This window comes from Siphateles boraxobius, unplaced genomic scaffold, assembly GCF_051911475.1.
Source record: "Siphateles boraxobius isolate OS27281-9 unplaced genomic scaffold, OSU_SipBor_1 13, whole genome shotgun sequence".
Taxonomy (NCBI): Eukaryota; Metazoa; Chordata; class Actinopteri; order Cypriniformes; family Leuciscidae; genus Siphateles; species Siphateles boraxobius.
Window position 1 is genome coordinate 2,746,743 of NW_027508733.1, and position 27,630 is coordinate 2,774,372.

At 42.2% G+C, this 27,630-nt stretch overlaps 1 protein-coding gene across 2 annotated transcripts; it reads left to right on the forward strand.

Annotated features, from left to right (window-relative positions):
- The first annotated feature begins 7,826 nt into the window (after positions 1-7,826).
- On the forward strand, positions 7,827-27,593 carry cers4a (ceramide synthase 4a). Of its 2 annotated transcripts, XM_077226009.1 has the most exons (11): positions 7,827-8,293; positions 8,997-9,176; positions 10,185-10,302; positions 11,025-11,143; positions 11,242-11,299; positions 12,536-12,586; positions 15,533-15,625; positions 15,710-15,838; positions 25,904-26,010; positions 26,135-26,291; positions 26,375-27,593. In XM_077226009.1, coding segments are annotated over exons 1-11 (1,206 nt in total). In that variant the 5' UTR covers positions 7,827-8,291; the 3' UTR covers positions 26,567-27,593. The 2 variants fall into 2 exon arrangements, with proteins under 2 accessions (XP_077082124.1, XP_077082123.1); XM_077226008.1 differs by lacking the exon at positions 7,827-8,293 and having other exon boundaries at positions 8,853-9,176.
- Positions 27,594-27,630: the final 37 nt, after the last annotated feature.

Below are 27,630 nucleotides of genomic sequence, written 5' to 3' on the forward strand. Positions count from 1 at the left end.
GCTCCCTTAATAATTCCTAAAAAGCTGACATCAGTTCATCGCAATCTCACACATCTGTTATTATCAGTGAAGCTGACTGCACAATGCATCTTTCATAATAAATACACTTTGTTTGTTATAATTTGAGGATTTGCCAGCTTACAGGATTCAGCACTGAACAAAAAGTCTGTTTTGAGCGGTGAGGGGAGTCTATCTTTAATGCTTCTGATGCTTCTTCATATGTCTGTGATTGGCTACATCCCTCAACGCTGCAAACATGTTATAAAAAGAAACTCTGGCCTGTAAATCGTTTCTATTTTGTTTTAGTTGTTCTTGTTGCTTTTCTGCAACATATGAATAAAAATGTATTAGTTTTTATGTTTTATTCATAGATATTTCTAGTTTGCGGGAGTCCCGCGAATCGTTTTGTTCTCCCGTATCCGCACACAGAGTGAGTGCATTACCGCTCGAGCCCGCCCTCGCACTCGGCCATCAAATCTAGTCCCGCGCCGCACTCTATTGCGTTGAGAGTGCACGTCTCTAGATCGGCGTCTCGCGCTCGCGCCATCCACTCAAAACGTACCGTTAGGCCGTGTATCCACCAAAGCGGTTTTAGCCGGCTGAAAACGCTGGACGCTCTGCTGAAAACGCCTAGCCGTGGGCGCTTGAGAGCGTTTTGGCAGCGCTGCGTTTTTCAGTTGAGACGATTCGTTGCTATGATACAGAATATCCACAGCACAGTTTACTTGTAACTGATTTCGCAGATAATTTTGTTTCATACTAAAAATTTATTTTTCATCCATTTTGTTCGGTTAGCTCTGCTGGTAGACGTCGTTGTACAGAAAGAATGTTGTGACAGTTGGTCGTGTGGTATTTGTCCCGCCCCTCCTCCACTGTGATTGGACGGCTGTGTAAAAAGTGACAGTGATGAGCGCAGCGTTTTACCCAAAGTTGAACATTTTTCAACTCTCGGCGACCAGTAAAAAACGCCGGGCGCCCAGCTCTTGAGCGTTAAATACTCGCTCAGCGCCTCGTTACGCTCATGGCGTTTAAAAAACGCGGCGCTCCCATTGAAAACAATTGGAATTTTACGCCAGCTGCGTGAAAAAACGCTTTGGTGGACACACGGCCTTAGCCTACTACTCTTTGGCCGGCGCGCAAGCCCAAACAAGTACGTGCGGCGTGCCTGTTGTTTTGTTTCCGTCTAGCTATCCGGTGTGGTGTTGTTTGCTAGGCCAAAAAGAGCGTTAATCTCGCGATAAAAAAATTGACGCCGTTAAAATGTGTTTGCGTTAACGCCGTTAATAACGCGTTTAACGCACAGCACTAAATATATTTATCAAACCTCTGACAGTGAAATGAACAGCAATTTTCAATAATAACTAAAATAACAGTAGCCTACGCATACTTGGATGAAATACAGTATATCTAGTATTTTAATGCAGGACCATGAAGTGACTAAAACACATTAATATCTAGTAGGATTTAGGGAGGAACTAGACGATAAATCACTAGGATTAATTTTAGCAGGAGCAGGCTGGCTGCAAAGTGTAAATCTCCATAGTAATGGAGTATTCAATCCGAAGTATTGAAGTCTAAAGCAGAACGCTGAACTTTAAAGGTTCTTTAAAGTGTTTTTTTTTGTTCTTCTGGGTTTTTTCCCATAATAAATACTGCTATTATTTACTGTCTTATTTGTAAGACTTTATTGTTTATATTTCTCTTAGATACAAAAAATGAATAAAGAGACACAGATCTCACTTTACTACTGCTGTATATTTGCTGTACATGTATTTGCTTGCCTTATCAATAAAGTTTCTCATTCTGATGCTCAAGAGTCTCTCCATGTTTTATTAAATGTATTATGTCGATCTCCTCCTGGAGGAATATTTACTTTATATATTTTAAAGATTTCAGAACATATAAAGCTTTACATTATTGAAATACAGTGTGTATATATTTATATATATATATATATATATATATATATATATATATTCATTGATGGTAATATCACAAGCAAATACATTATTGTTCACAGGTTTGTGTGTGTATGATTTTTATCTGAGGTAAAAATTATTAGCTAAATAAATGATGATACTTATGTTATTGGAGAAATTACACAAAAGCTCTGGAGGAAGGCGTGATCTGTGCCTCCTTTGAATTGTGAGATCAAACGACGTAAAAACCCGAAGAGCAGTTGGACGTGCAAGACAGGCATATATTTTTATTTATTTTTTAGAAAATGACAGATAGTTTGTCTAGATAAGACTCTTATTCCTCAGCTGGGAATGTGTAGAGACTTTGAAGCTGCACTGAAACTGACATTTGGACCTTCAAACGGTTGGTTTCCGTTGAAGTAACTATATGTGGCAAAATCCACAAATCCACATTCCCTCCTTTCAGGGAACGTCTCAGGAACGGAGACGTCTCGTCGGAGGAGTTTCCAACGAATTGGGATCACGCTAGGGAGACCAATTGCCTTTGACTGAACTCAAACGAGCCAATGAACACTGGCTTGCAGGACTTGTATTCTGCGGAATACAGGACTTGTATCTAGCGGAAGCGAACGATCCGATACCAAGTAAATACAGGGCCTGTATCGCCGATATCGATATCAATACCGATACTTTTTAATTTTAAAAGTATGCACTTGAACTTACATGCACTTTCCTGTGCTAGAGCAGTGTGTCATGATTTATGAGGTGAATGCATCATCAATATGCTAAATCTGAATACATTTTCATGACCACTAAATATTTTGTGATTTGTGCTCTCAACTCGCCTGTAATTAATCAGTGACTTTTACCAAACTATCCTAATTATAGTAAATGCACTATTGTACACTAGCCTACTGTTCAAAAGTTTGGGGTCTGTAAGATTTTTAATTCTCTTCTGCCTTTATTTGATCAAAAATACAGTAAAAACTGTAACATTATTACAATTTAACATAGGCTATTCTGTCATTTATTCCTGTGATCAAAGCTGAATTTTCAGCATCATTACTACATTCTTCATGATCCTTCATGATGAGAATTCATTTTAATATACTGATTTGCTACTCAAGAAACATTTCTTATTATTAACAATGTTGAAAACAGTTTCATGTTTTTGTGGAAACCATGATACATTTTATGCAAAATTATTTGATGAATAAAGTTGAAAGAACAGCATTTATATGAAATAGATTTTTTTTAACTAGTGTAAAACCCTTGACTGTCACTTTCGATCAATTTAATGATCCTTGTTGAATAAAAATATTAATTTCATTAAACAAATCTTACTGACGTCAAAATTTTTAACCGTTATGTAAACTTTTAATTTGTTTATTGCAAAATAACTCTCGATTGTTTCTCTGTCATCAAGGCTTCGTTTCCCAGAGACAGAAGAATTTTTCAACTTAGAAGGTTTTTTTACACACTGAATTGCGTTCTAAATTAATAAAAATTACTGGTAAAAAACACACACACATTTGGATCGATATTTTTATGTGAGGATCGATCCTTTTCGATACCACGTCAGTATCGAAAGTATCGATACTTCAGGATTGATCCGCCCACCTCTAACGCACACACATATACTTTACTGGTCGGTTTCCAGTCCTCCGCGAAGGTACAGCAACCATGGCGACGAGACGACACATCTCCGTTCCCTCCTCAGGAGGGAATTGCAGTTGAAATTCTGCAGCAGAGCGATGACATCTCAGATCATTATCTAGTCTCCTGTAAATTACATTTAGCCAAGGCTGCAAAGCCGACTCCGTGTTATAAGTATGTTAGACCTATCACTTCTGCCACTAAAGATTGCTTTATCAATAATCTTCCTGATCAGTTTCATCGTCTCAGCATCCCGGATAGCTTTGAAGAACTTGATATTGCAACAGAAACTTTTAACTCTCTATCTTTTCAGCACTTTAGACAGAGTTGCTCCGTTGCGCTTCAAGAAGATTAAAGAAAACAGTCCAACGCCGTGGTACAACGAGCACACCCGGGCCCTTAAGAGAACAGCCAGAAAAATGGAGCGCAACTGGAAGAAAACAAAAATGAGAGGTATTTCGGATTTCATGGAAAGAGAGCTCGATTGCTTACAAAAGCTTTAAAAGCTTTAAAAGCTGCTAGATCTTCTTATTTTTCAACCCTGTTAGAAGAAAATAAACATAATCGTAGGTATTATTTGAAACAGTGGCTAATCTAACGAAAAAGAAAGCTTCAAACACAGAAGTTTCCAAGCAACACAGCAGTAATGACTTTATGAACTTCTTCACTTATAAGATTGATAATATCACCGACAAAATTATAACTATGCAACCGTCTACTACAGTATCGCATCAGGAAGTGCACTGTGGTCTTCCTGAGGAAAAATTTTATTCATTTATTGCTATAGTAGAGGAAGAATTGTGAAAATTCGTTAAATCATCTAAATCGACAACTTGTAGGTTAGACCCTATGCCGACTAAGCTATTGAAAGAGATGCTTCCAGATGTCATAGATCCTCTTCTTAATATCATTAATTCATCTTTGTCTCTAGGATACGTACCAAAAACCTTTAAGCTGGCAATGATTAAACCGCTTGTTAAAAAAAAAAACGCAACTTGATCCTACAGAATTAGTCAATTACAGGCCGATCTCGAATCTGCCTTTTCTGTCAAAGATATTAGAAAAGGCAGTATCCTAACAACTGTGTTCCTTTCTTGAAAGAAATTATATCTGCGAGGATTTTCAGTCAGGATTTAGACCGTATCATAGTACCGAGACAGCTCTCATCAGAGTCACAAATGATTTGCTCTTATCATCCGATCATGGTTGTATCTCGCTATTAGTGTTACTCGATCTTAGTGCTGCATTTGACACCATTGACCACAACATTCTATTAAATAGACTAGAAAACTATGTTGGCATTAGTGGAATTGCACTAGCATGGTTTAAATCATACTTATCTGACCGCTATCAGTTTGTAGCAGTAAATGAAGAGATGTCTTATCGATCACAAGTTCAGTATGGCGTACCACAAGGTTCAGTACTAGGACCGCTGCTGTTCACTCTGTACATGCTACCCTTAGGAGATATCATTAGGAAACATGGAATTAGCTTTCACTGTTATGCTGATGATACTCAGCTCTATATTTCTTCAAAACCTAACGAAACTTACCAATTCACAAAATTAACTGAATGCATGGCTGATATAAAAAACTGGATGACTAGTAATTTACTACTAAATTCTGAAAAAACAGAGATTCTAATTATTGGACAAAAACTTCCACACATAATAACCTAGAATACTCTCTAACACTTGATGGCTGCTCTGTTAAGTCCTCGTCGTCAGTTAGGAACCTGGGTGGGGTCTTTGATACCAATCTCTCATTTGAAAGTCACGTGTCTAGTATCTGGAAAAGCGAATTTTTCCATCTTAAACATATATCTAAATTACGTCATATGCGCTCATTGTCAAATGCGGAACAATTAGTTAATGCGTTCATGACCTCAAGGCTAGATTATTGTAATGCTCTACTGGGTGGTTGCCCTGCACGCTTAATAAACAAACTACAGCTAGTTCAAAACGCAGCAGCTCGAGTTCTTACCAGAACCAGGAAATATGACCATATTTGCCCGGTTCTGTCAACACTGCCTTGGCCCCCTATTAAACATCGTACACATTTTAAAATATTGCTGATTACTTACAAATCACTAAATGGTTTAGCTCTGCAGTACTTGAGCGATCTCTTAACGCATTATAGTCCTTCACGTCTATTGCGATCTCAAGATTCCGGCCATTTGATAATGCCTAGAATATCAAAATCGACTGCTGGCGGTAGATCCTTTTCCTATTTAGCAGCAAAACTTCCTAACATTGTCCGGGAAGCAGACACACTCAAAGCTAGACTAAAAAAAACATCTCTTTGACCTAGCATTCACATAATACATGATCGACTTCTATAACTCAATGTTAGGCTGCATAGATTAGGTCAGCCGGAACTGGGAACACTTCCCTTAAATCCTGATGTACTCGTTACATCATAAGATGAATGGCATCTACTGTGCACACTATACATACTACATACTGCAGAATTAGTAGGCCACGCTCCCTGCTGCCCCTTGTACTGCTGTTGTTTGTCTTCACAGTCGAGCGGTTTGGCCTCAGCTTTGATCGCTGGCATTATTAGAGGTTTGCCCACAAACACATCCTTGCACTCGGCCAATTCCCTACTTTATACTACTCGTGACTTCTTTCATAGGTTTTTTCTCAATTATGGCTCAGACACGTGAGCTGAACTGAAGTGGAATTGGCAGAAAGGAAAAAAACAAAAAGCCCTTGTGCTTCCCACCATTAATCTAAGGGGCTGAACAAATTGTTTTTTAAGCTCGCAAGGCATTGCTTCCACATTACGCAGAACTGCTGTGTATACTCTACAAGTATACTGAACTATCCAGCAAACCAGATTCACCCATTCAAACCCTGCTGCTGGAGATCTAAGATGGTTTTGAAAGTGTGTGAAATTCAATTGTTGTTCAATTATTGTCTTTTGAGTGATTGCTAGGCAGTTGATTGAGTGTTTTGGCTGGTTGTTAGGCAGTTTCTAAAGTGCTTTAACTGGTTACCAGGCAGTTGCTAGAGTGCTTTGGCTGGTTGCTAGGTTATTCTACGTAATTTCATGAGTGTTTTGTTGCTTGGCAGTTGCTAGAGTGTTTTGGATGGTTGCTGGGCAGTTACAAGACTGTTTGACCTGTTGCCAGGCAGTTGCTAGAGTGTTTTGGCTGGTTGTTAAGGCTGGTTGTAAGGAAGTTCTTAGAGTGTTTTGGCTGGTTGTTAGGCAGTTGCTAGAGTGTTTTGGATGGTTGCTGGGCAGTTACAAGACTGTTTGGCCTGTTGCCAGGCAGTTGCTAGAGTGTTTTGGCTGGTTGTTAAGGCTGGTTGTAAGGCAGTTCTTAGAGTGTTTTGGCTGGTTGTTAGGCAGTTGCTAGAGTGTTTTGGCTGGTTGCCAAGCAGTTGCTAGTGTTTTTGGTTGGTTGTTAGGCAGCTTATAGAGTATTTTGGCTGGTTGTTAGGCAGTCTCTAGAATATTTTGGCTGGTTGCCAGGCAGTAGCTAGTGTTTTTTGGTTGGTTGTTAGGCAGCTTATAGAGCGTTTTGGCTGGTTGTTAGGCAGTCTCTAGAGTGTTTTGGCTGGTTGCTATAGGCAGTTGCTAGAGAGGTTGGCAGGTTTCTATTTAAATTACATTGATAAATTACATTGAAGTTATTTAATTAGTTTAAAAAGCAGAGAGAATGTGATTTGCATTATGAAGCCAAATTCGGCTGGCATTATGGAAACAGTGAATACATTATGTACAACATTATGGCCTTCCATAATATTTTTGATGTTTACATTGGCTTTTAGCCACATGTTAATGCCCTGCAGTCTGGGAAAATATGCATATTAAAAGCCAAATAAAGCAATCCACTTTACAGGACTGTCATTAGATGGAACAAATGACCTGTGCAAACCAATGTTGTGTGTGTGTGTGCTGTTGACAATATGCTTAAGAGATGTTTTCAACAATTAATGAACATAATGTTGTTTTCCTCCTTTTGGAATCCCCTCTGCTATGAAAACAGACAGTAGATGGATTGTAAGGAGCGAGACAGACAATGACGGACATTCCTCTCTTAATTGACACTGTTTTTGAGAGTTTCTAAACACCCGTCAGTCATTTTCTTGGCAGAAACACTAAACAGGAAAAGGGAAAAAATATGTGCCAATGAGACTTTGGATTTCAGCAAAACCATGACATTGCTTGATCTTTAGAAAATTCTCACAGTCAACACACACAACTAGATAGTGTCGGATATTCATCTAATCGTCGGTAGGGGGAGTCTATACTGGTGTTAGTGCAAAGCAAAAGCACCTTACATTCAGCATGATGTTTCCTTTCCTCCCTGATGGAGAGAAAGACGGGGGAGACGCTGCTTCTGCTGCTGAAATCTCCCGTTTCTCTGGCGTTTTCATGGATTCTCGCGACTCTGGGATAATTTCTTGAATGCAGGACCAGTTTTATTCGTGGACGCTCCTAACAGACTAAAAAACAGAGGTCGATGTTGTGGATGAGAGTTGATGTCGTCGATACGGTCGCGCGCATTCCTACGAATTCGCCGGAAGAATCTGCGCGAGGGATTGTTTTTATTTCGATGTAGCGCGATCATGACGATGGATGCTGTTTATATCGAAGAAAGGGAATACTATTATTAATAACAACTAAAAAAAACGTATAAAGACGCTTTGAAGAGGCCTGTGTCCTGCCTTAACCGATATCTATCATCACCTCTCATCATTGAAGCATGTAGGCTACTGTAATGACTTAAAAAAATATTATAATAACCAATAAGGACAACTTTCTTCATTGTTTTCTTTATAACATATAGCCTACTGAACGTCCTTATAGTGTCTTATAATATGAAAGAGCCGAAACGTCTGTCAAGTGCAGTCAGTGCAGACCTTTTTTGTATTTCTTTTTAATATTACAGTAATAAATCGCAAATAATTAATGATTTTGTCGAATTTACCGTATTTTTTAAATTAATAACCCAGTTGATAGATTTACATTTTTTTACGATTAATATGTGGTAGCTATAGTTTATTGCGATTTAGTCTGATTTGTTGTAAATATTCGGCCCGAAAACTATGATCGACTAATCTTTTTGGAATCGTGACTTCATAGAGGCCGTTTAATCCCCTCGCAGGGCTAAAATAAAATGTAGAAAATACGTTTCTCATAACATATTTGATCTATTTTATTTAAACCCAGCTGTCAGAGTGATGCATTCATCACATAGCAATCGCTCAAAATTGACATTTTAAAGCACTTAAAGCAAAAAAAAACAAAAAAAAAACTATTCTGGCATTATTAATTATATAGAGTTTGTGAAAAGTATTTTCCCAGCTACTGCTGACTGAATTATCTGTGTCATCGGTAGATGGTTTATCTGCTGTAGCCTAATAATTTAGCAGCCTTTTATGACTTTCTCCTCATACTGTGTCAATAGGGTAGAGGAACTTGTTAATCAGTGGATTTGGCGGCAGGACTTCTGGCTTCCTCCTGGAGTCACATGGAAAGATATCTCAGACGGGACATCAGATGGAAGTCGACATCCCGTACCCCGTGACCTGCTCATCTGCCTGCCCTTGGCCCTGGGTTTCATCGCCCTGCGCTTTGTTTTTGAAAGGTCGATATCAATATCATGTCTTCACTGAATTATGTTTAAATTTATTACATTACTGTAGAACATAGTGCTCTGTAGCTTTAAATCCAAGCAGACTTAAAGCTTGCTTCTACGCATACGCAAGTATGTGTTATGGTGATGAAGTTTCATGCTTTTGCATGTTGAACTCCTGCATCTCCACCAGTAAAGATATAAGTTGTTAAACGAATCTTTGCCTTGCCGCTCGTCATTCAACAATTACATTAATGCAGAGTATTGTCTAAATAGGCACAAACTCTGATTGGTCCTTCATAAATACATTATTTATTTATCTATCTATTGTTAATGAGAATTAAGCACATTTCCCACCCAATACTCATCAAAGTAATGCAAAAAAATATTACTACACAACAATTATAAAATAATACTGTCCATAATAATATATAATTTTTAATAATATAACATTTTTAACCAGACGCAATGTGACGCATTGACGCAATGTCAACCAATCAGATGATATTTCATGTTAAATGCATATTTATGAGAAGCAATATTTTGGACCAATGAGTTTTGCCGTGGGCGGGGCAAACAAGCATTATGCAAATCAACAAAATGTTGCTTGTCTACACAAAATTGAATTGAACAAAATATGCTAGACACATTTTTTTAATTGATTTCCTTTGATTATGAGGTGAAGGACTCATGTATGCTCAAGGACAGTTACATTCACAATTACGATAGAGTTGTCAAGTTTGTTTGCCAGTATGTCTGGATGAGCGGCTCAAGTGTAGACGTGTAGAAAGGGTGCGACTCTTTCCAGGTTACAAAGACAGCTGTTCCTTACGTCTTCCTGAAACGAAATCTTCACCTTTATTTATCAGATCGTCCCCAATATCTGGGTCTACACCATCTTGAGTTTGAGTAAAGATCTTGAGTTACAGACAGCATCAGCTGTCAAAAGTGTATCTTTTGCGTTTGCTGTGAACCGCGTCGCTCTCTTAAAAAAAGCCATTGTGTGTGTGTCTCGTATAGGGTTGTGGCGTTGCCGCTCAGCCGATGGTTGGGAGTCAGTGACAGGGTTTGGGCTCATGTCACGCCTGTCCCGAAGCTGGAGGCGTTTTACCTGCAGAAGAAGAAGCAGCCGTCACAGGTTAGTGAGTCACATGTGCACCTGTGTGTGCCAAGAATGATATTTAATTCTGTTTATCAACATCAGAGGCTCTGATGTCACTGTTACATCATACATAGGCAGCTGATGAAGAGCATAAGCACAAGCATTTTTAATTTTTAAAAATTTTATTTTTAATTAAATATAATATCTGTTTTATCAATATTTTCAGTATTAAACAAAAAATATTAAAATTCTTTTTTTATTTTATTTTTTTGCATTTTCGTTTTTGCATTTTGTTGCATTTTGAATTAGACATTCATTGCTGACTTAGATTTTGGCCAAAATGATGTGCAGGCAGCAAAACAGTAGAATGTAATATTAAACATTTATAAATTATTAATAATTTATAAATAAAAATATAAATAAGTTTTTAGTCATTGTTAATGATTATAAAGCATGTGTAATAAGATAATTAATAATCTAAGATAATTATATTATAGTATATTAACAAAATAATCAAAAATATTTCATTAAATAGATTTTTAAATAAATCATTAATTACACTAAATAGTTAATAAAAAACATCGAAAATCATTACATTTTAATAATTTTTAAATCAAACAGATTAATACATGTCTGTGGTATATTGTATATATTATATACAGTATTTCTTTGAATAGTTCCTTTAATTTTAGGGTAAAAAATTAGCAAGGTTTGGGGGAGGGCCCTTTTAGTTTTACTGTGTCTGTGTTTTTCTTCAGAATGATTTGTTGGTTCTGGAGAAACACTGTGGACTCACTCAGCGCCAAATCCAGAGCTGGCTGCGTCAGCGCCGGAACCAGGACAGACCCAGCAACACCAGGAAGTTCTGCGAAGCTTCGTACGCTCACATATTTTCTGCCTAAAAATAGGCCACATCATAATTTGTGATTGGTTTGCATTTGATTAGCGTGGTCTTTTTTTTGTCTGGTTTCTCAGGTGGAGATTTGTCTTTTATCTCATTGCGTTCTCAGCTGGTCTCATTTCCCTGATTAATGTGAGTATCTCCAATGACTTTCACTGTTGTGATTTCTAAAGCATCTTACCAATTCTTTCCTCAGAATCGATCGACCCCCTCATGATCACCTTTGCAAGTAAATATAATGAAATATCGAGATGTTCTCGGAAACAATGTGCCATTTGTGCCTGACTATTTTAGAAAATGTTTTTATTTTTAGCATTTCATTTGAAAACCTTTTTCTTCACTTCCAAGAATTTTCCCATCATTTGTGAAATAATTTTGTAGTATTTTTTGTTATTATGAAAAATGTTTTCTTTAAATTAAGACACTACATGCACTATTGTGCTTCCATAAGTTGTTTTCTTTTAGACTTGTGGAAAGAAAACATCCCAAATACACATTTAAGTGTTTATTTTACTGCACTGTATCTATTTGCGTCTGTAGATTCCGGTTACAATACATATCTTTAAAGGCCGTTATCTCATAATGAGTTTTTTCTCCACTTCAGTAGCACTTATACACACCAAACTTTACAGTTTTATTCCCTTCTATATTCTGAAGGGTTTTACTGAGGGGTTTGTTGATACAGTATAATTCACCCGATTTATATAACATTTAACCCCCCAAAATATGGAGAAAATGTATTTTTTCTGGCTGTTGACAGTATTTTCTGATTTCTGGACTGATAAAAGGAGAAATCCAAAATCTCTTCTATAAAAACCTTTACATGTCAACATAATCAAACAATAATTTTGAACCTGGCTTTATCCAGTGTTTAGATTAATGTTCTGGAAATGTATGCAAATTAGTCCATATTGAATTATATAATTCATCATTTGCATATTTAAACAAAAAATAAAACCTTGAATTAAAAAAAATCTTAATGTACTCTGATTAATAAACTGGGGAAAGTATGGTGGTATCTAATAGTTAAAATAGTTACCCTATTTGGGATGTCTTTCCTTGAGAATATCTATCTATCTATCTATCTATCTATCTATCTATCTATCTATCTATCTATCTATCTATCTATCTATCTATCTATCTATCTATCTATCTATCTATCTATCTATCTATCTACAGTATCTATCTATCTATATTAAAAATTTAGTACAGCTAATTAAAATAATTTTATTTCTTGATAATCTCTAAATTGGTGATCCCTTTATGAACAATAAATTGGTGCATGTTACTCCAAAAAGTGTTTTTGTAATCAAAACTTTGCTTTTGCACATTTTCATTTAATAATTTTTGTCAAATTTTGTTCTTCAGACCCCATGGTTTTGGGATCATCGGGAATGCTGGCACGGATACCCAAGACAGGTCCGTAACAAACGGCTCTCAACACACGCTCACTTCCTGTGAACAATCCCAGGAACTTTATTCACGCCTCTTTGAAGGAGATTAGGCAGAAATCAGAGGAACTAGTCAGCACCGCACCCTACAATACCATAAAAACAATCATGATTCATCTTACAAGAGCCAGAAATATATTGAATCTCCTTAATGAACATAAAAATCTATCGTTTTCAGAAATGAAGGATAAAATGTTTCTGTTAACTTGCAACTTTTTACCTTTCACTTGTTTGTGTTAATCTAAAACTAGATAAAACATTTTTTTGTCAAGACAAACTTTGATGTTGGCTTGATAAAGGCTGGCGAAAAATTTAAGTAGTTTTAAAATTTTTAAGTTTAAATCTTTTAATTCCGAAATAGTTTTATGTTCGAAGTAGGCAAGGCAAGGCAAGGCAAGTTTATTTATATAGCACATTTCATACACAATGGTAATTCAAAGTGCTTTACATAGCAGAAATTAAAATAATCAAAAGAAATCAGAATAATTAAAACAGTTTAGAATAAAAGATAAAATACAGAAATAATCAAATGAAATCAGAATAATTAAAACATAAAATAAAACACAGTACAAACAGTCGGACGAACAGTGGCACAGTGCTCATTCAGTAAATGCACAGTTAAACAGATGTGTTTTGAGTCTGGATTTGAATGTGACTACTGTAGGAGCACATCTGATCTCTTCTGGAAGCTGGTTCCAGCTGCGGCTGGCATAGTAGCTAAAAGCAGACTCGCCATGCTTAGAGTGAACCCTTGGTATTTCTAGCCGATGTGATCCTAATGTTCTGAGTGATCTGTTGGGTTTGTATTCAGTGAGCATATCTGCAATGTATTGAGGTCCTAGGCCATTGAATGATTTATATACCAGTAGTAATACTTTAAAATCAATCCTAAATGTAACTGGCAGCCAGTGTAAAGACCTGAGGACTGGTGTGATGTGTTCATATTTTCTGGTTCTGCTCAGAATCCTAGCAGCAGCGTTCTGTATGAGCTGCAACTGTCTTATGGTCTTTTTGGGAAGGCCAGTGAGAAGTCCATTACAATAATCCACCCTGCTGGTGATGAAAGCATGCACAAGTTTTTCTAAGTCTTGACTGGAAACAAAGCATCTAATTCTTGCAATATTTTTCAGGTGATAATATGCTGATTTAGTTATTGTTTTGACATGACTACTGAAACTAAGGTCTGACTCTAGAGACACACCCAGATTCCTGACTTGATTTTTAGTTGTTTGACCCCTAGACTGAAGGTATGCGTTCACCTTGAGAACTTCATCTTTGTTTCCAAACGCAATGACTTCAGTTTTGTCTTTGTTTAACTGAAGAAAGTTTTGGCACATCCAATTGTTTACTTCATCAATGCATTGGCAAAGGGAGTCAATGGGGCTGTAATCGTTAGGCGATAGGGATAAGTAGAGCTGTGTGTCGTCTGCATAGCTATGGTAAGCGATTTGGTTCTTTCTCATTATTTGGCTCATTGGGAGCATGTACAGGTTGAATAGGAGTGGCGCAAGAATTGAGCCTTGCGGGACTCCGCATGTCATGGATGTCCACTCAGACTTATGGTCTCCTATACTCACATAATAACCTCTGCCTCCTAAGTATGACCTGAACCATTTTAGGACTATCCCAGAAAGCCAGACCCAGTTTTCCAGCCTGTCAAGAAGTATTTTGTGATCGACAGTGTCAAATGCGGCACTGAGGTCGAGTAGTACCAGCACTGATAATTTGCCTGTATCAGTATTTAAGCGAATATCATTTATTATCTTTATGAGTGCGGTCTCTGTACTGTGGTGCGGTCGGAAACCAGATTGAAAATGGTCAAAGTATCCATTCGAGCTTAAGAATTTGTTCAGCTGATTGAAGACAACTTTTTCAATGATCTTGCCTATGAAAGGAAGATTTGAGATCGGTCTATAGTTGTTTAATATGGTCTTATCCAGATTGCTCTTTTTCAGGAGGGGCTTGACAACAGCAGTTTTCAGGGAGGTCGGAAAACTCCCAGAGAGAAGTGAGGCATTTACCACTTCTAGGAGATCTGCTTCTAAGCTGTGTAACACATTTTTGAAAAAAGATGTGGGAAGTGCATCAAGGGCGCAGGTTGATGTTTTTAGGTGCTGTACGGTTTCTTCCAAAATTTTGCCATCAATTTCTTCGAAATCAGACATAGTGGCTACTTTCTCGTGCTGTTGTCTGATCTGCCTGACCCCAGCGCAACTCAAGGATGAGCTGATCACCTTTCTGATATTATTGATTTTCTCAGAGAAGAAAGAAGCAAACTCACTGCACTTTCTCACTGAGAGCATTTCACTGGGAATCTGGCTTGGGGGGTTTGTCAGTCTCTCTACAGTAGCAAAAAGAGTGCGCGTGTTGTTTATATTGCTGTTTATAATATTCGAGAAAAAAGTCTGTCTAGCTTTGCTTAGTTCCTTATTGAAAGCATGGATGCTGTCTTTGTAGATGTTATAATGGACTACAAGTTTTGTCTTCCGCCACATGCGCTCTGCTTTTCTGCATTGTCTTTTCATATTTTGCACTGCTGTTGAGTTTCTCCAAGGTGCTTTTTGTCTGCCACTCTTCTTCCTGACTTTCACAGGAGCAATATCATCAATTACACTCTTAACTTTTGAGTTAAAAGAATCAAGGAGAAAATCAACAGAGTCAGCAGATATGCTTGGTGTTAAAGTAGATTTAAAAAGTAGGCTTTAAGGCCAGAAAGAAAGATTTTATACATAGATGATGGATGGATGGATGGATGGATGGATAGATAGATAGATAGATAGATAGATAGATAGATAGATAGATAGATAGATAGACATCTTTTTTATTATGTTAAGCCAACATAATAAGTTGAATAAAATTCATAGTTATGCTTTTCCAGATCATATTGTCATATTATTTCTGATTTATTCTGTAGGCCGTAGCAGAAGCTCAGTACTGGTATTACATTATGGAGTTGTCCTTCTACCTCTCGCTTCTGCTCTGCGTGTCTGTGGACATAAAGCGCAAAGTAAGTTTGACTCCTTCAACATAAACTTATAAGGATCTTATAACAGATAAATTGTGTTTATGTGTTTTTTTTCTGGTTGTGTAGGACTTCAAAGAGCAAATCATTCACCACATTGCCACCATTTTCCTCATCGCATTCTCGTACTGTGCGAATTATGTACGAGTAGGAACCCTGGTGATGCTCGTCCACGACTCCTCGGACTTCCTGCTGGAGGTAAATCGCTGAATTTGATTGGCTGATCTGTGAGTCTCAGTCTTAGGATACATTGGTGAATAGTGATACAATTGACCTTTCGCCGGCCCCTCCCCCAAAACGGCCATTGTCCAATCATACATCATAGTAACCGTTACTATGTGAGTAGGTCCGTCAAAAATTGACTCCAAGCAAGATGGTGAAGCGGTGCGCCCACGGCGTTTGTAAATCGGACACTAGGTACCCCGAGAGATTGTCTGGAGGAGTTGTGTTCTTTCCGTTTCCAAAGCCGAAAACACAACGTGAGCGGTGGACAATGGACAAAAACAGTGTGGATGGCCCCACTGCCAGTTAAATGTGAGACTGAGACACTGAGATTAGTCAAAGAAACATGGTGAAAGCAGATCAAGAGGATCCACAAAAGAATTACGTTTTCTAAAGGGTTGTTGTTAACATGTAGCAGTGCAGCAACCGTAGACTACAGTTTTGAGTGCACGTTCGCAACGGGGAAAGCATGAAGCTTACTTGACAACATCAGTTCATATATCAATATCGTAACCAATAGAAATAACCTTAAATAATGTATGGTTATCTGCATCTTTCCGTCATGTATAGTTACTTTTAAAACACGAAAATCGCATTCAGCATGACACGCAAGCGGTTGGCGTGGTAATGAACAACCTGCTTGTTAAAGCGAATGTATAATCCTGTATCTGAGGCAAAATTACTAAATATGCAGTGCGAGTTATATATTTCTAACTCAAAACAATTAGCCACTGAACCAGCTTATAAAATCTTCTTCAAGGCTGTTCTGGTTGCATTTGAGGTACAGGTCATGGGGTTTCTCAGATTTCGCTTGAGACCGGTATAAGCATTAGCCTCGATAGTAGTCGTGTCTCCTTCATTGCGTATTTTTATATTTTTAATATATCCCTCCACTGCATACTGTAACCCCTTTTGCCTCGATCTGGAGGATATCGCGGAGGTATTGCTCCAAAAAAGGTCATTGACACGCACGTGTATACCTCTTCCCGTCATGGCAATCTGTGGCGCTGGTCGTGTTTGACCATTTGTTTGACGGGCGTAGTGACAATAACTAGGGGGCTTTTGCGAACGGTCAATTGAAACAATAGTTTTATGGTCCCAACTGGCACTTAATTCGGACTTGTGTTCATTCAAATGTCCACAAATTTCATCGCAGAAGTTTTTAAAATATCGCCAAGGCTGATAATATCGGCCGATATTTGGCATTTTTTAAATATCGGCCATGGCCGATAAGTTTTTCTGATTGGCTGATGTGTTGGAAGCGGGACTTTTATTTTGTCGGCGATCTGGACTTTTATTTTGATGGGCGGCGCTGAGAACACCAGCGCCTGAGAAGAGAACGGCAGCGTCTGATCACACAGCGCTCACTCACATTCTCCATCTTCATTAGTTTACGATCTCCGTCAGTCATATCTAATACTTTCTTAGACAGAACTGGTAAACAAAGAAAGTAAATGATATGCGAAAAAGTAAAGGCTAAAATCATACATGAAAATCACTCACCTTTCGGCGAAATTCGCCGTTTTGAAACCAAAATAGGTGACCTACGTGAATCGTGTAGATTCGATGAGAAAATGTTTAGAGGGGGAGGGGGGGTTGAGGGGGAAGGTATACTATACTATATGAAGCCATACTATAGTATAATGTGAGATAGAAATAAATATTTAAGTCGTTAAATTCAAGTTCACGTAAACTTTAACCTCCGCTGCGGCTGTCAATCATTCTCCATTCAGCATTCAAACAGCGCGTCGCGTTCGTTACGACAGTCAACGATGAAACTCTCTCCAAGATGATTCAATGTTACTGTTATTATGCTTTATCTGTAGATAAAGCTCTATGGTTTCGCATAAAATGACTTTATCTTGCTGTACCTTAATCATGTTCCTTTCTACCGTGTGTCTGTTAGATCGCAACACTGGAGAGCACTATAATTGTTCTTCACGCGCACAGTAACTGAAATTTAAAACTGTTAAAAGAAAAGGCTCAATAAACTATTGCATAGATAGATAGATACTGTATAATACACTATGCATTGATATGTCTTTCCTTTGTGCTTTGAACTTTTCTGCGCGCTGTGACTCCGCGTTGCTTCAAGCGCATCATTCTGCGCTCGGGATGCACATAAGCGCTTTGAGCCGCACTGTATTGGAGTCTTTCATAATCATATCATAATACTTTTGCGCAATGAAAGATTATTAATAGCCTTTTTTGTTCTGTTCTGTCCTATCTATCACATGTTGCTGGCTCATTAAACAGCTGTGCTATACATTTAAAAAATGTCTTAATTTTAAGGTAGACTATATATATAATAATTGATCTTTCTGATTTTTATCTTGTTTTTCATGAATGTATTTTACAACAATACAAAGAGCAATGTGTAACGTTTTACCAGACTTAGTGCTACACTTATTGTCTCTTTGTTCCCCAATAAATAATGTTTTTTTCACTAAATGTTCAGATTTTATGCAATTATTGTTTTTCTAGACTAAATTTTACTGAGTTATCCACTAATCTAGTTTATAATATAATTTTTGTCATAGATTATGATCATATTTTTTTTGATTTGTTGTTTTTCTTTATAATGAAGTTGTCTGTATTAAGTATATTGTGTTTAACACACAAAAGAGTGATTATCAGTTCAACACACAGAGTTATAGAAATTCTACTTGATTTAAAAAAAACTGCGCTGGTATTGTATCGGTATCGGTCGATACTCCGAATTCTTGGTATCGGATTGGATGGGTTCAGAAAAAATGGTATCGGGACATCCCTGATATTTTCTCGTAGGCTATATCTAAGTTACCCAGGAGCTCTGTTGACATAGGCTTAGCTTGATGAATTGAGTCGTTGAACACAGCAGGAGAGAACGCAACGTTAGCCAGCTAGCTAAAGCTCCGGTGGAAAATTATTAGCTAACGCTACGGAGGCCATAATATTTTTGACTCATGGCTGAAGTTAAGTTTCTCCAGCTCTCCCCAGGTTGGCAAAAAATGCATCTCAAAATGCATCAGATTGATGCTTTAAAATATGGAATATTTAAAATTGTCTTCCGGGGGTGCATGTCCCCGAACCCCCCTAGAGGGGTAATATCCTTCTCACCTTTTTCACCCCTGACCCGTTTTCATGCCTGTAAAATACTTTCTCATTTACCGGCGTCAACATTCAGCAAATGCGCATCTACATCATTTAAACAAATATCTGAATATCTAATAAACATTTAATTTCACAAACCTTGCAGATGTAATCGATCACAATTATATCTTGTGAAGTGTGCATTTGTAGCCGGCATAAACGTGTTAATGCGAGTGACGGTCGGTCCGTGTGAAGTGAGTGAATGCGAACAGTTACAGTGTTTACTTCCTTTTTATTAACATATTTATATATTTTTAAACAATTAATTTATTTGTGAAAAATAGTGTTATAGGATTGCAGATTCAAGAAGTTGCCATCTAAATTATAAGCATGTTTATTTTAAAGATTTGTTTTCTAATTTATTAAATATTGATTAAAATACATATAAAGTATATATATATACTGTATATATATATATAAAAATATCGGCTTTATATCGGCCATCGGCCACCTGCTCTCTAAGATATCGACATCGGCCATCAAAAAAACAATATCGGTCAACCACTAGTTTTACTGTAAAAATATGATGTTTTGATCTTGTCAGATGTATTTTAGTTCCCTTTCGTTGTCACTCCGAGTTACGTCGGATGACGACGAATGGGGTTTCGCTTAGAAAGCCTATCAACTTCGAGTATTACAAAACGAGCCAATGGCAAAGAAATGCCATGGGTCTGCGGAATTTGCATGACGTAACTCCGCCCCACCTCGTGGGTATAAAAGGAGGACGCCAGCAACAGGCAGATATGTTTTCGCTTCGGAGCCAAGTGTAATTCTTCACTCCTTAAGCTATCTCTGATTGTCAGCTTCTTACGAGACGAGCAACTCTCCAGTGTTGGTGTGACGGCGATCTCCCGGCGAGTGCACACTTCCTGCTTATCTGAGCGTGGTTTGCCAGCGAGTGTGTTCTCCGCGGGCGCTTCAGCACTGAGTTTCTCTCACAAAAAGAGCTTGCACGCGGCACGTCTTTTTAAAGATGCCTCGCCCGTGCACTTCTGGTTGCGGTCGACTGGTGTCTGACTCTGATGGGCACGAGCGCTGCTTGGTGTGTTTGGGCTTTGATCACGCTAAAGCAGCGCTCGTGGATGAGTCATGTTCTTTCTGTGGGAACATGACCATCGCAACACTTAGATCGAGACTCAAGGATCTCGCAAGAGTGAGAGTCCCCTCATCCACACCCCGATCTAGCGCCTCCTCGAGAGGCTCTACTTCGGCTGGTGGCCAGGGTGATCTTAGGGTGACTGTGTGGAACAAAGCGCCGACTATGTGTCCGTGCCCCGCAGCACCTTCTCCAGTGTTGCAACCCGCGAGTGTTCAGGGGATCATCGCGGGACCGTCCTTTGAGGTCCCGCGAGTGTCCTTTGGCGCTCCAGAGGAAGATGCGATGTCGATCGCAGCATCACTAGGCGGGTCTGATTCGTCTGGAAGTGACGACTCGTCACAGCTGCCACCCTCGGGTGTGAATACGGCTGTGGCTCAGTCTGATCCATAGATGACGGCCATGCTTTCCCGGGCGGCCGCGAGCATCGGTTTGGAGTGGAACCCTCCACCCTGTCCTGAGCGCTCGCGGCTGGACGATTGGTTTTTGGGTGCAGCTGCGGCTTCCCGTCCTCAGCCTGCCCCAATACCTTTCTTCCCGGACGTGCATGATGAAATCTCGAAGTCCTGGAAGACTCCCATGTCTTCCCGCGACCGCTCGTTGATTTCATCCGCCTTTCCTCCCCTCGATGGGGCAGCTGCCCGTGGGTACTCTGGGCTCCCCCCGGTTGAGCGTTCTGTTGCGATGCAGTTGTGTCCTCAGAGTGCCTCTTCTCGCGGCGAGCCTAAGCACCCATCCAAGGCCTGTAGGTTCTCGTCTACCCTAGTGGCGAAGTCCTACAGAGCGGCGGGACAGGCGGCTGCCTCTTTGCATGCCATGGCCACTCTGCAGGTCTATCAGGCGCAGATGCTAAGGGACATGCACGAGGGTAGGACGGACCCAGGGCTCTTCGATGAGCTGCGCGCCGCCACCGACCTCGCCCTCCGGGCGACGAAGGTGACCGCACGCTCCCTGGGTCTGGTGATGTCCACAGCTGTGGTCCAGGAGAGACACTTGTGGCTGAACCTGGCTGACATGCGGGACGCTGAGCGCTCTCGCCTGCTCGACTCCCCCATGTCCCAGGCCGGCCTATTCGGCGGTGCGGTGGAGGATTTCGCCCAACAGTTCTCCACCGCCCAGAAACAGACTGAGGCCATTAGGCACATTCTGCCCCGACGGCCCGCTGCTGCCTCCACCCAGCCGACCGGGCAGATCCCTCAGTCTGTTCGCCGCCGAGGGCGCCCTCCTGCGGCTCCCGCCCCTCCCGCCCGGCCAAAGCAGCAGCCTCCACCCAGGCCCGGTCGCGGAGGAAGCCGTAAGAAGGCGCCCCAGCCCTCTCCAGCCCCGCCCCCCGCTAAACGCCGGGCCAAGCGGCGCTCCTGAGACGGGCTGCTCAGGGATGTTGAAAATTACTTCTCAGGAGATGGTAGCAGGACCACTCCTTCCCCCGGTGGAGGGCCGGGGGAGAATCTTTTGTTCTCCACTCCCCGCTGCTCACCCACGGGTGGGCAGCACCCTAATGTGGTTAAAGAAAGAAGTAACATTTCCATCCCTGAGCACACAGAGTTCTCGGACGACACGGTGCGCCGCCTCCGAGCCGTGCACCCCTCGTCCCCCTCTGTCCCAGAGCCGGCTGGCAGTGCGCGCCGTCCCCGGACCGTGCCGCTCCCTTCCGCCTCTGTCGCCAGCCCCCGGGCAGAGCAGACCCCCGTGGAACGTTCTTCCTTCCCTGGTCTCCTCTGTCAGGGCGCGGTTAATGACTGTGCCCCCACACCGGGCCGCTATGCCGTCCACGTCCGGGCCAGTCATTCCGCCCTGCTGCACCATCGGTGGGAAGTCTGTGGTCCGTATGACCCCGCTGGTACAGTTTTTGGGAGCCTGGCTAGAGCTCCCCCTCCTGTCCCGCTGGGTCGCACGGACGATCAGGCTCGGCTACGCGATTCAGTTCGCGCGGTCTCCTCCCCGCTTCAGGGGAGTCCGCTCCACTTTGGTCGGTGGCAACGCCCCTATCATGAGAGCCGAGATCGCCACCCTGCTGGCGAAGGGTGCGATCGAGACCGTCCCTCCGGCCGAGATGAGGACCGGCTTCTACAGCCCGTACTTCATTGTCCCCAAGAAAACCGGTGGGTTACGACCAATCCTGGACCTGCGTGTGCTGAACCGTTCCCTTCACAGGCTGCCGTTCAAGATGCTCACTGCCAAACACATTCTCGGATGTGTGCGGCCCCAGGATTGGTTTGCAGCAATCGACCTGAAGGACGCCTACTTTCATGTCTCCATTCTCCCTCGACACAGACCGTTCCTTCGGTTTGCCTTCGAGGGGCAGGCATACCAGTACGCGGTTCTCCCTTTCGGGCTAGCCCTGTCTCCTCGCGTCTTCACGAAGGTCGTCGAGGCTGCCCTTGTTCCCCTTCGGGAACACGGGGTTCGTATCCTGAACTACATCGACGACTGGCTGATCCTAGCTCACTCTCGAGACCAGGTATGCGAACACTGGGACCTAGTGCTCCGGCACCTAGCTCGTCTGGGCCTTCGGGTCAACTGGGAAAAGAGCAAACTTTGCCCAGTGCAGAGGATCTCTTTTCTCGGTATGGACATCGACTCGGTCGCCATGTCCGCGCAGCTTACGAGCGAGCGCGCGCAGTCACTGCTGACTTGCCTGAGACAGTTCAAGGGCAAGAGTGCGGTTCCACTGAAACTCTTTCAGAGGCTCCTGGGGCATATGGCATCTGCAGCCGTGGCAACACCGCTCGGATTGCTTCATATGAGACCGCTTCAGCTTTGGCTTCGCGACCGAGTCCCGAGGTGGGCATGGCAACACGGCACCTTCCGAGTAACTGTTACTCCGTCCTGCCGTCAGACCTTCACCCCGTGGTCGGACCTCAGTTTTCTACGGGCCGGAGTGCCCCTGGAACGAGCTTCGCGGCATGTTGTTGTAACGACAGATGCCTCCTCCACGGGCTGGGGTGCCATGTGCAATGGACGTGCCGCCGCGGGCTCCTGGACAGGACCCCGCCGCCTCTGGCACATCAATTGCCTCGAGTTGCTGGCCGTACGTCTTGCTCTGCGCCGCTTCCGGGCCGTGCTCAAGAACCAACACGTACTAGTCCGTTCAGACAATACCGCCACTGTAGCGTACATCAACCATCAAGGTGGTCTACGCTCCCGCCGTATGTCGCAACTCGCCCGCCACCTCCTCATATGGAGTCAGAAGCATCTGAGGTCGCTTCATGCCATTTACATCCCCGGAGCCCTGAACTGTGCAGCCGACGAGCTCTCACGGCTTCAGCCCCTCCCGGGAGATTGGCGACTCCATCCCCAGTCGGTTCAGCTGATTTGGGACCAGTTCGGGGACGCACAGATAGATCTGTTTGCCTCTCACGACTCGACCCATTGCGCCCTGTACTATTCCCTGACCGAGGGCACGCTCGGCACGGATGCACTGGCGCACAGCTGGCCGCGGGGCCGCAAATATGCGTTTCCCCCAGTGAGCCTTCTTGCGCAGACCCTGCGCAAGGTCAGGGAGGACGAGGAGCAGGTCATTCTGGTCGCGCCATACTGGCCCGCCCGGACCTGGTTCTCCGAACTAGTACTCCTCGCGACAGCACCTCCCTGGCCGATTCCCCTGAGGAAGGACCTCCTTTCTCAGGGACGGGGCACCCTATGGCACCCTCGTCCCGATCTTTGGAACCTCCACGTGTGGCTCCTGGACGGGACGAAGCAGGTTTGAGTACCCTTCCACCTACGGTGGCGGCTACCATCACTTCCGCTAGAGCGTCGTCCACGAGACACGTCTACGCGTTGAAGTGGAACCTCTTCGTCAACTGGTGCTCTTCTCTTCTAGAAGACCCCCGGAGATGTTCGATTAGTGTCGTGCTTTCCTTCCTTCAAGATAGGCTGGAGCGAAGGCTGTCTCCCTCCACCCTGAAAGTCTATGTTGCCGCCATTGCCGCACACCATGACCCAGTCGAAGGTAAGTCTGTTGGAAGGCACGACCTGATCATCAGGTTCCTGAGAGGAGCGAGGAGACTGAATCCTCCTCGTCCTCCTCTCGTTCCCTCTTGGGACCTCTCAGTGGTTCTAACTGCCCTGCGGAGTGCTCCCTTTGAGCCTTTGCAATCAGTGGAGCTTAAGTTCCTGTCTATGAAGACAGCGCTCCTGGTTGCATTGGCCTCCATCAAGAGGGTGGGGGACTTGCATGCATTCTCCGTTGACGAAGCGTGCCTGGAATTTGGGCCGGCTTACTCTCACGTGATCCTGAGACCCCGGCCTGGATATGTGCCCAAGGTTCCTACCACTCCCTTCCGGGACCAGGTGGTGAACCTGCAAGCGCTGCCCCCGGAGGAGGCAGACCCAGCCTTGGCACTGCTCTGTCCAGTACGCGCCCTCCGCGCCTATGTAGACAGGACGCAGTGTTTCAGGACCTCAGACCAGCTCTTTGTCTGTTATGGTGGGAAGCTGAAGGGAAAGGCTCTCTCCAAGCAAAGGTTGTCTCACTGGATAGTGGACGCCATTGCCTTGGCATACCAGCAGCAAGGTCGACCGTGCCCCCTTGGTGTGACCGCCCACTCCACCCGGAGTGTGGCATCCTCTTGGGCTCTAGCGCATGGCGCCTCGCTAACAGACATCTGCAGAGCTGCAGGCTGGGCGACACCTAACACATTCGCCAGATTCTACAATCTCCGAGTGGAGCCAGTGTCCTCTCATGTACTCGCTTCAACCAGCTAGTACTGGACCCGCTCAGGTGTCTTCGCTTGCTCGCCATTCCACTCCACGGACTGGATACGTGCGATATTCTCCTCAGGTGAGCCCCCCCCAAAAAGCCCTGAGTTCCTCCAGCACTCCTGACGTTGGCGCCAGTGTCTATTGCCTGTGCGTCGGCTAGGTGCCTCCCGTGTGCATGGTCCCTCCTCTGAGCGACCCCCACATGTGTATTTCCACTGTAAGCCTCTCTGAGCGTGTGTCTTTCCCTTGGCAAGCCACCTTGCCACCCCTGGGGTTGAAATATTCCACCTGCGGCTGGACACCCCAGTGTTCTCCATATGTCTCCTTCGGGTCATATGTGTATTCTCTAAGTCCCCCCCCCCTCTGGGTTGGCAGTAATTGCATATTTCCCCTGAACTTTGGGATATGCTCCCCAGTGTACCTTGGTATTCCTGTGCTAAATAGGAGTCCTTCGTCCGTGCCAGTCTCACGACAGGGATCTCAGATTTACGCAGGGCACTGGAAGACAGCTGAGAAGGTGGCGTGATTAGACTGGTAACCCCATTCGTCGTCATCCGACGTAACTCGGAGTGACAACGAAAGGGAACGTCTCGGTTACGTATGTAACCCTCGTTCCCTGAGTAGGGAACGGAGACGTTACGTCTGCCTGCCACTTTCCGCTGTACCGCGGGGATCGCCTGAGCTCAGTCTTGGCTCCTCAGCGAAGAAACATATCTGCCTGTTGCTGGCGTCCTCCTTTTATACCCACGAGGTGGGGCGGAGTTACGTCATGCAAATTCCGCAGACCCATGGCATTTCTTTGCCATTGGCTCGTTTTGTAATACTCGAAGTTGATAGGCTTTCTAAGCGAAACCCCATTCGTCGTCATCCGACGTAACGTCTCCGTTCCCTACTCAGGGAACGAGGGTTACATACGTAACCGAGACGTTTCAGGTTCTTATTGCTTCAGGGGTAAATAAATACCAGGAAATACATTATAGATTAACAAATTGCCCTTATTGAAAATATTATGTTTTCCTTAATAGTAACAGAATGAAGCACATAAACGACCTGGACTTCCATCAGTTTATCGCTCACATAAATAACCAATGTTAATTGTTGATTTGCAGTCTGCCAAAATGTTCAATTACGCTGGATGGAGGAAGACCTGCGATGCCCTGTTTGTCATTTTCGCCGCGGTTTTCCTGCTAACTCGCCTCGTGGTTTTCCCGTGCAGGTAATAACTTCATTGCATCATGTATGAAGGCACATTTAATTTGAAACGCTGATTTTGAATACATTCTTCTCAAGTATAAGATGTCCAGATGGCTTAAAATATTACTTATAAACGTCATTTCCAGAGTTATCTATACAGCTGTGGTGGATTCATTGGACGTCTTTCTTCCGTACTCTGGTTATTATTTCTTAAACGGCCTATTGCTGGTTCTTCAAGCACTGCACATCTTCTGGGCTTGGTTGATTCTTCGAATGCTTCATAAATTTGTCTTTTTAGGCAAAGTAAGTATCAAAGTTGCTATCTCTTTAACTTTTTTCTAAGTGTTACGGAATAGTCATTTAAAAAACGTCAACGTGTTTTTAAGGTGGAGCGCGATGAACGGAGTGATGAAGAGAGTGAGGTGGATGAAGATGAAGTTGGAGAAGAAGAGTGCAGCAGGGAGCAGAAAAAGGGTGCATTTAACTCAAAATTGGCATCATTGGCCAATAACTGTGTTTTAAACAATTTGACCAATCAAAGACAAAAAATTAATAGTAGAACGCCAAAAGCCAGATAGTAAAGCTACTTTATGTATTTTTTGTTTAAACATGTTAAATCATCTCCACTCCTCTTGGCTTATCTTGTTTGTCAAGGTCTAGCTTTGATTTCAGATTAACAATGTTTTGGTTGTGTGATATGGAGAACCTAATGCACTGATTGCGTAGAACAAATACTACTAGTTTTTTGTATTATTACATTACCATTAGAGTATATTTGATATGGGTTCAAAGCGCTGTCTTTAGATTGGGTTCATAAACACTTATTGAACTGTTGTTTAAATTAGGTTGCTAATGTGCTGCAACTGTTCGTTATGGAACAGTGATAAGTAAACACAAGTCAGCTCTTCTGATGAGAGATACCTACAATATTTAGGGGCATTCTTTTTAAGTACTTTTCATAGAACAAAACATGGATATTTCAGTCTTCTAAGTTCTCTGAAAGTGTGAGCTTTCAGCAGTGGCTCTTGTTTTTCTAAATGGGCATTTGTGGACCACTTAGAAAAGACTTAGAGCGCCATCTATTGGTTAAATATCCAATTGTCTTTGTGATTTTGCTACTGTTGCAAGGAACTACTGTGGCTTGTTGTTTTGTAAGATAGTACTTTTTGTTGTGCATTGCCTAACCAAACAAGAAATGCGATGATTTGTGCATAGAAATCTTAAAAGTAAAAGTGGGTAGTGGGATTTGAGGACTCCTATGTAGACCCCTTAATTTCTTGATTATTGAATCTGCTCCAAGGGCTAAATGTTTTTGTTGTTCTGCATAGGGCTGGAAATGTATTCATGTTTAGAATACATTCACACACCTAGCATAAGTTGTTTATTTGCACCATAGCCATAAACTTAGCCTTTGTCCTAAATCTGTGCATGTGTCCTACACTGTTTCACTTTTGTTTTAAAATGACCTGTGATTTTTTTTGTATGTTTAGTTATTTGGATTTTACTGTGCACTGATTTCATTAATACTAACATACTGCACATGTTATTTAACTTGTAACGGTGACAGAAGAGGGATATATTATGAAATAAAAACTTCATCTTCGATACTGTGTTATAATTGCATACTTGTTTCTCACTCCAC